This window comes from Chelon labrosus, assembly GCF_963514085.1.
Source record: "Chelon labrosus genome assembly, chromosome: 13".
Taxonomy (NCBI): domain Eukaryota; kingdom Metazoa; phylum Chordata; class Actinopteri; order Mugiliformes; family Mugilidae; genus Chelon; species Chelon labrosus.
In genome coordinates, this window is record NC_140346.1 from 29,461,990 (window position 1) to 29,471,226 (window position 9,237).

Sequence of the window (9,237 nt, forward strand, 5' to 3'; positions counted from 1 at the left end):
TATGGATCCTGTTTACTTCATTAATACATTTACTTAAGTTAATATAATTTCTGTTAACAACACGCTAACAACACGCTAACAGCTTCTTCTCTGAGCTGTTTCTCTTTCATACAGACATGGTGAGTTCAGGACCTCAGGATGTTGATTCCCTTCACGGCGACACACACCATCTCCCTCAGCTTCTCCAGAGGAAACCTTAAAATCACATTGTCGTCGTAGTCATCGTAGTCCTGGGTCCTCTTGGTCGTCTCTATGAGCTCAAGCATCCAGGAGAACTCGTTCTGAACGACGGTCGGAACGTCTCGTTTAATGTTTCTCCAGTTGGTCGCCTGAGGATGAGAAACAGATGACCTTTAACCTTCCTGTCTCCTCCGTCTGGTTCATGATGATGTTCTTTTACTCTGGAAAGGAGCTCGTCTTCTTCAGTTGAATTATTTACTAAATGGTGGATTCTTATAATATTGCAATATTGCAAGTTTTACTTCATGTAATTGTTTGAAATGAACGTAGATGGTTCCTCACTATGTTCTGGTTTCACTGAATATTACGTCTTATATACAAATGCTTTCAAATATGATGAAGCTCAGGATGTGACGGGGAACAGCACTACAGTATATAACAAAATATTGGTAAAATGAATGAGTTTCACAGCAGATAATGTTATTTAGAGGCTGTGTTTCGGTGCCCCAGTCACTCCCACTATATGAATATACGTGGATCTAAATATCGTCCCAATGACTCCAAATGACACCAAAGTTATATGGGTGAATAAACGATCGTATTTTATGCCATAAATAAGGTCCAGCTTGTAAAAAAACGGTTATTCCCCTTTAACTACAGTCAAAGAATGAACAGTTTAAATAAATCATCCATTTGGACAAAAATGAGGAATAGTAGTAATAACTTTGTGGTCATGAGTTTAAATGAACTAAACTAAAACAGTGGAATTAGGTTTTATATATCAGTTTTATAACAGCTTAACATGAACAGGGTCAATATTAAACCTGTCCATTGTTAGAAAACTCTAAAATAGACTTGACTTTGTTTACAGTTTGTATTAAACCTCTGGTATAATCTGCTGTGTTACTGTCACAGAGGAACAACGTGTCAGTTCAAGTACTTAATGACTTTACTGATCACTGACTTTATAGATGAAGAAATCCAGAGCTTCTACATCACAGGTGACCAGAAGAGCTGGAACTTCATCAGGAAGACCTGCACAAAAACAGGAGAAGAAGAAACTTTATGAAGATATAAAAACTTTAAACACTGCTGCTTCAGAGTCATTAAGAATGTTCTTCATTTCTCAAAACATCAGATGATGTTCACACAAGTCCTGAAAGTAGACAAAGAGAACCCAACCAACCTGAGGAAACCCACCAACATCGCAGAACTGAAGTGGATCTGTTCTGAGGAATGGGCTAAAATTCCTCCAAGCTGCTGTAGACCACTGATCAGCAGTTACCAGAAACATTTAGTTACAAGGAGGTCACAGCAGATACTGGACACAAGGAGGACATGATATGTAATATTGGCTCATTTTAGTCTAATATATTGATCCGGTTCTCTTTGTCGACTTTCAGGACTTGTGTGAAAAACGTCATTTTTATAATTATTACTAATGATGAAGGAAGCAGCTCTGTTCGTCTACCTCTACCTCTTCCCTGAACTTTAACTCAAACATATTTCAGGTTCTCTGTCCCTTCATCTCTTTCTGTTGATGAGATGAAGTCATGTCTTCATGTCTCAGTTCTTACCATTCAAGGCGCTGACCAGCATGTAAACAATCTTCTTCACATCTGAGGAGACGTAAGAAACCTCCAGGACGTCCAGGAAGGAGGAGATGGTCTGATTCTGAGGACGCTCATACGTCCCTTTACTGAACTGATCCAGCTGTGATGAGGACATCATCATCATCATCATCATCAGTATTATTATAAAAGCGTCTGCTTCTACATTTAAAACTGTATTTTCTCACTGATCCAGGTTTAGCTCCAGGATCTAAACCAGACCAGATGTCAATCATCTCACCGTCTCCTCCAGCTCAGAGAGGTCGTCCTGGTTCTTCAGGACCTCACAGAGTTTCTTCAGCAGCTCACGACGGGTCGACTCAGGAAGATCTGCCAGCGGCTGCATTGTGGATAGTTTCATCTCCAACTCTGCAGGAAACAGCTTCAAGTTTCAGCTCATATCAAACAACTACAGGTGATTTAAAACCAAGGTTTGGTCTACGGATGTTTGACGTTTTCTCATTTTGTCCAGTAAATGTTAAAAACATCATTGGCTGCATTTAAAAATTACTTTATACTGAGATTTCCATCTAAACATTAACAATTAAAGCTTTGAGTTAAATCTCCATTTTAACATTCAAACTAAGAACATGATGATAAACAGAAAGAAAGACTCACAAACCTCTCATTGCAGAGAGTTCAGGATCAAGTCTTCTGCCTGAGAACGTCAAGATCCATAAATGAACTGGTCAAGATTTTACTGACTTTATACATGAAGACAGTAAAGATCAAAATAAAAAGTCTGACTTTAGTTTCAAGAAAAGTTGAAACAACTTACAGAAAACACCTGGGACTGACATTGCTTTCACCTTAAAATCAGCATATGGGATGTCTGAATGAGATGAGAGAAGAAAAACTAAAGTTAAAATGAGTTCCGCTCAGAAACACATGAACACATTGACAATGTTCTTACTCAGTTCATCTTCATCTAATATGATCTCCGCGAGGCCGTAGGCGAAGACAGACTTTCCTGGAACAGTGAAGGACGTCTTCTCCTCCTTGTTGCCCTGAAGAAAGATTCAGATTCATTTATTAAACCTCTGAAGACTTTAAAGACAGAGACAGAGACATGAGCAAAGACCTGAGTCCTGATCTGATCACATGAAGAGACAAACTGAACCCACAGAAGAACTGAAGCAGCTTTAAAACTGCATCTAACAACCAAAGATGAGACAAAGACATCTGGACTAGAAGACATTTCCTCCAAGTGTTCAGCTCTTAAGGACTGGTGGTGGAGTTTAGGTTTTCATCAACTGAAGGTCACATGACCAGAGTCTGTTAACAAACTGATACTCACCTGGACCTGGACCTGGACCTAGGCCTGGAGGAACCTGTTGAGAGGTTTTCCAGTTTGACATAGGTGTCTCTATGACTCTAGAGAAAATGTGCCCTCAGAGGAGTGTCCTTTGTTGTTCAGGTGTAGGTGGACAGCTGAAAGGTCTCCTGTGTTGAGCAACGATTTCTTGAAGGGTTGATTCTCCACGTTTGATATTAGGAAAGGAAGTCAACTATGTCAGATGCATTGACACCTTCAGTCTGGAGTCTAAAATACGATCGTTTACTCACCCATTTAACTTTGGTGTCATCTGGAGTCATTCGGACGATATTTAGATCCAAGTATATCCATATAGTGGGAGTGACTGGGGCACCGACTGGAGCTCCTCAACCGTATACTCTGTCTCAAAACGATAAGGACGTCCATTGCAAACAAAGTCGTCGTCTACAACCTCAGAATCGTAAAAAAGGTTGGTAGGTCAATCTGCAGACCCTGGATGATGATAACAGGTAACTCAACTGGGAATAGCTCTAGCGTATCATAGAAAATATTGGTGAAATGAACGAGTTTTGCAGCAGATAATGTTATTTAGAGGCTGCGTTTCGGTGCCCCAGTCACTCCCACTATATGGATATACGCTGATCTAAATATCTGACGAACGACTACAAATGACACCAAAGTTATATGGGTGAATAAACGATCGTATTTTATGTCAGAAATAAGGTCCAGGTTGTAAAAACAGTAATTCCCCTTTAAATGGACCATCAGAGAACCATTGATTGGAGACAGGATCACAACAGGTTCCTCCAGGTCCAGGTCCAGGTCCGGGTCATTACCAGACTCTAGTCATGTGACCTTCAGGCGATAAAAACCTCCCCACCATCATTTAGAGCTGAACACTTGGAGGAAACATCTTCTAGTCCAGATGTCTTTGATTCACCATGTTCTTTAATTCATATCATCATCTGAACGACTGAGAACCTCCACAGACATGAAGGTTTAAAACTAGAGCCTGGAAGACTTCGTCCTCAATGATCTGTGGACGTTTGGTCCCAACGTTATTTCTCTGTGGAAACACTGACCTCCATAGACAGACCAAACAGCTTCTCAAAGAATGCCGACACGAATCCTTTGTTCATGGACGCCCTGTTGATTTGGACGTCGCCGGTGTTGTACACAATCTGGTGGACACACGCAAGTTTCTCTGTCTTCTCTGGTTTCAGCTCATTCACTTTGTTCTGATTTATTTTCCTGGAGAATAAATCAGTGTCAGATTCATTTTTTAACAAACAGTAAAACAGAAAGACGGAGGTGTTCTGTACCTGCCCCTCATCTCCTTAACACTGACTTCCTTCTTCATCAAGCTGACAGGTTCAGTCAGTCCGTCCTGTCTCTCTGCTCCACCAGAGATGTTTCCAGCAGCGCCCATGTGTTCTCCACCCACGCTGGCCGTCCCACTCATCTTTGACACGGAAATGAAGTCCTTCACCAGCACTCTCTCATCACAATCTGGGAGGAGGTTGAAAATAAAAACACAACTTCTTTCTTTCTTTCTTTCTTTCTTTCTTTCTTTGTGTCAGACTACTCACGTAGGGCCGGCTCTTTTTCCTCCTCCAACAGTTGTGGCAGTTTGATGTTCAGAGGTTCATACATTGGAACTTCAAAGAATCCCTTCTTGCCGACTTTGACCAGAGTCATCAGCTCCATGTTCAGCAGTAGGTTCTTGTTGGGGATGAGGGTTTGTTCAGCTCCCAGAGCCTCCACAATTTTTCTGGTTTCAACCTCAAACATCTTCACTGGAGGACACAGAACGAGAAGAACAGTTTAAACTGAACAGATCTTCAGACGTCAGAAGAACCAGCTCCCAGTTTGGGTTCAGGAGGCAGACACCCTCTCTACTTTTAAGGTCAGGCTTAAGACTTTCCTTTTTGATCAATCTTATAATCAGAGCTGGACTGAACCATCCCTTAGTTATGCTGCTATAGGCCTAGGTTGCTGTGGGACAATGCGCTGAGGACATGTCTTCTACTCTCTTCTCTCTCGCACCGAGCTCTTGTCCTCTAACTTCTTATCTACTAGTGGTCATGCAATTCTGTGCTATTAGTGTATAGCACGTTAACTGATGTGTCTGTACCCGACTGGCCTTAGGCAGATGGGTTCCTCCGTATGAGCTGGTTCTGTTTAAGGTTTCTTCCTGTTAAAAGGGAGGTTTTCCTGCCACCGTCGCCTTCAGGCTGCTCTGGGGGTTTCAGGCCGGGTTTTATAAAGAGTCTTGAGACGATTTGTATTGTTATTGACGCTATATAAATAAAACTGAACAGAAGAGGTTTTATTGGATAAGTTAGTTTCTGGTTATGGTTTGTGATTAATCTCAGAAACTAAACTCATAACCTGCTCAGCGACAGCTCCATCACCTCCATCGTTAAAGGGACAATCAGTTAATAATTATAATCCAGCATTCACAGAAAAACATTTAAATCAAGATAAACTTTTCTAACCATTAACCCTCTGGGGCCGTATTCCTAAAGATTCTTAGTGTAAAGAGTTTCTCCTAGTGGCCGAATTCTAAGAACATTCTTAGAATTATGATGTTTTCTCAGAGTAGATCCTGGTGAAGATAAAAGGTATTCCTAAAGAATCTCAGCTCTTCAGAGAGCTCCTAAGGTGAGATCTGTTCAGAGCAGGGAGGAGGACTTTTAGGAGGTTTAGGAGTTTCTGAAGCAGAAAGGAGTCATTTATCTGTTGTGCTATATTTCCTCATGTCTGCTTCTTGTCTTGTAGTGTGACACTGGAGACAAATCTACGTCTTAAACACTTTTATTCTCATTGACCAGTTGATCCAGAAGCAAACACTGTTCCTCTGTCCAGTTGGGTTTCCTACTTCTTTTCTGTTCAGTTTGTGGAAGATCTGAACACCAACCAACACTGCTTCTTCTAGGCCGGTTAGCAATCACAGAAACTGATGAAAGCTGAGACATTTTACCCTCGTTAATACCAGATGATGAAACATGACCAGCATGGTGAATGAATGGAAGCAGGTCACTAGAACTATCATCATGTGAATACTGTGGTAGTGGCCTGAGTTTAATCACACATGTTGTAGGATCATTTTAAAGTAGAGTTACTACTTATTTATTTTATGTAAAGTATTATTTATAATTCCACAGTCTTCAGATTAGATTCTGTTATTGTCTATTGATGTGAGGCTTCATTCTAGGTCCATTATCACCAACAGTGTATTTTTATCTAGCTTTAGGATCAACCAATCTCAACGGGGTCAACAACACCTCCTCACTAAGATCAGAGTTCTCTGAGAATGTTCTGAAATCACTGTTAAGATAAGACTCCTAGCTAGGAATGTTTAGACTGAGTTAGGAGCTCTGAGAGGATTCTAGGAATCTGTAGGAATACAGGCCCTGGTTTCCAAATCACATGTCCAGTTTAAGACGACGTCACTGAGTCTCCGTTTCAACTTGTGTAGAAAGTGCTGACTTCAATCTATAAACCAGTTTTTAAATTATGTTGATAGTCCAAGTAAAACTAGACTCATTATAAATAATTTACGCCAGGCTTTTTCCTGAATATTGTCGTCATGTTTAGTGCAGGAAGAAATGCTGAAGACGAAAAAGCAAGCAAGTTTCAGATGCTCAAAAGCAAAAAAAAAAAAACAAGAAACATGACACCCTCTTTCCTATTGGTGGAAAAATGCCTCACATCAACCAACCAGACAATTATATAGCAGTGGTTGCTAAGGAAGAATGAAAAGTTGTCGGAGAGACGTTATATCCAGTCTATGGAGTAATGATGGTGAAAGAGAGAAGAGAGATTTGAGATTTATGTCGTTTAGACCTTACTGATTGTGACGCCTGATAGTTTTATAAATGATTGTAAATAGTTGTATAAAAAATACCTGATGCATTTTAATGTAAATAGTTGTAAAAACTTTGTTGTTTGCTAAATTCGCATAAGGTTTTGAAATGATTTAGATTTGCATTCTACACTATAAAAATTATTCATTAATGTTTAAACAAGTTTTTCTTACTCAGATTTTATATTTCCAGTGTGGTTTTAGGTCCAGTGTGTTAATACAGTTTGTCAGAATGAAAAACTAACTGTACGTTTTTGTTCACAGCACGGCTTTAATCTCATTGTACATGTGTATAGTGACAATAAAGGCATTCTATTCTATTCTATTCTAAAGTCACACATGTGAGGTTGTGCTGGAAAGAATGACACCAAACAAGGTAAACTGTTTTAGATGAAATATAAAGGTCATAAACAGCCAGTTATACTGTAGACCTCAGAGGGTTAAACCATATGTTGACCATAAGTTTTCTCACCTGTCTGAACAGGGTTTTCTTACCTTTCTGCTCCAGTTAAAGCTCAGTAACTAGTATCAGCTGTCTGCTCACATCAGTTTGTGTGTCGTCGTTTCTCTGCAGCCTTTAATACGCGACGCCCCCACAATACTGTCGACGTAAACATGATCGGAAAATTACTGGAAACTGTTTCTAAAGAAAGAGCAGACGACATAAAGATTTTAATCTAAAGGGAGTCGTTAAACCAGTTTTACTAAATTTCCTCTCATTGGATGTTGTGAGACAAACAACAACACACTCAATACAACACAATATTTAAGTGATTCATGGATTCACCATCATTTATACACTGATGTAAAGACAAAGGTACATAATGAACTGGTTACATTCATTCATTCATTCATTCATTCATTCATCTTGTGTAACCTCTTGTCCTGTGAAGGGTCATGGGGTCTGGAGTCTATCCCAGCTGTCATTGGTCTAGAGGGGGGTCCACCCTGGACAGGTCTCCAGTCTATCCCAGCTGTCATTGGTCTAGAGGGGGGTCCACCCTGGACAGGTCTCCAGCCTATCCCAGCTGTCATTGGTCTAGAGGGGGGGTCCACCCTGGACAGGTCTCCAGCCTATCCCAGCTGTCATTGGTCTAGAGGGGGGGTCCACCCTGGACAGGTCTCCAGTCTATCACAGGACTAACACAGAGAGACACTCACACCTACGGCCAATTTAGAATCACCAATGAACCTAACCAGCATGTCTTTGGACGGTGGGAGGAAGCTGGAGAACCTGGAGAGAACCCACGCAGACACAGGGAGAACATGCAGACTCCGGACTCAACGGGGAATAGCACTAGCGTGTCATAACAAAATATTGGTAAAATGAACGAGTTTTACATCAGATAATGTTATTTAGAGGCTGTGTTTCGGTGCCCCAGTCACTCCCACTATATGGATATACGCGGATCTAAATATCTGACGAACGACTCCAAATGACACCAAAGTTATATGGGTGAGTAAATGATCGTATTTTATGACAGAAATAAGGTCCAGGTTGTAAAAAAATGGTAATTCCCCTTTAAGGGCAAGGAGTCATGGGAGTTTGACAATCCAGTCTACATGTGTTTTGTGGACTTGGAGAAGATCTACGACCATTCCCATTCCCTGGGGAACTTTATGGGGAGGGGCTACTGAGGAAGTATGGGCTACGGGGGCTGTTGTTACGAGTCATCCAGTCGCTGTATAACCAAACTGAGAGCTGTAACCTCAACATAAAGTCAAGCACGGTGTCTCCAGTGGGTGTTGGACTCCACCCAGGCCGTCCCCTGTCCCCGGTCCTGTTCATGGTATTCATGGACAGGATCTCAAAGCCCAGCTGGGGTGAGGAGGGGGTCCGGTACGGGAGCCTCAGAATCCCTGCTTCTTGTAGATGATGTGGTTGTGTTGGCTCCATCAGACCACGACCTCCAGCACTGGGACGGTTTGAGGAGCTGTTGTTTACCACTGTGGTGTCCCCTGGTGTCATCTGTGAGAGTAACCACTGTTTGTCTCTCCTGCAGGTACTTGATCATGTGATCTGGAGCACCTGTGGTGCTGAGTGTGCCCAGGTTATAGAAAGGCGTACCTGTCTCATCAGTCTCTCTCTGCTCTTCTTCCCAGACACTTCAGGCTTTTTACACTTTACAACATTTGCACACACACTGTTCAGTCATGTCCATCATACACCACTGACTTAGTGACTTCCACATCTCACATGTTTATTCTTAATTTGGCACATTAACTTGATTTAATCTGGTGAATAAATAAAATATAGTTTGGTTAAAATACTGGTGTGTCTCTGGGTTGTTGTGGCCACCTGA

At 41.3% G+C, this 9,237-nt stretch overlaps 1 protein-coding gene across 1 annotated transcript; it reads right to left on the reverse strand.

Moving 5' to 3' along the window:
- Nucleotides 1–74: 74 nt before the first annotated feature.
- On the reverse strand, nt 75–2,435 carry LOC311497952 (uncharacterized protein). Its single transcript, XM_084558347.1, has 5 exons — nt 2,413–2,435; nt 2,032–2,159; nt 1,758–1,893; nt 1,145–1,215; nt 75–329 (listed from the first exon to the last, which is right to left on the reverse strand). The coding sequence occupies exons 1-5, from the start codon at nt 2,417–2,419 to the stop codon at nt 126–128; spliced, it is 546 nt and encodes a 181-aa protein (XP_084414473.1). The 5' UTR covers nt 2,420–2,435; the 3' UTR covers nt 75–125.
- Between the last annotated feature and the right edge of the window lie 6,802 nt (nt 2,436–9,237).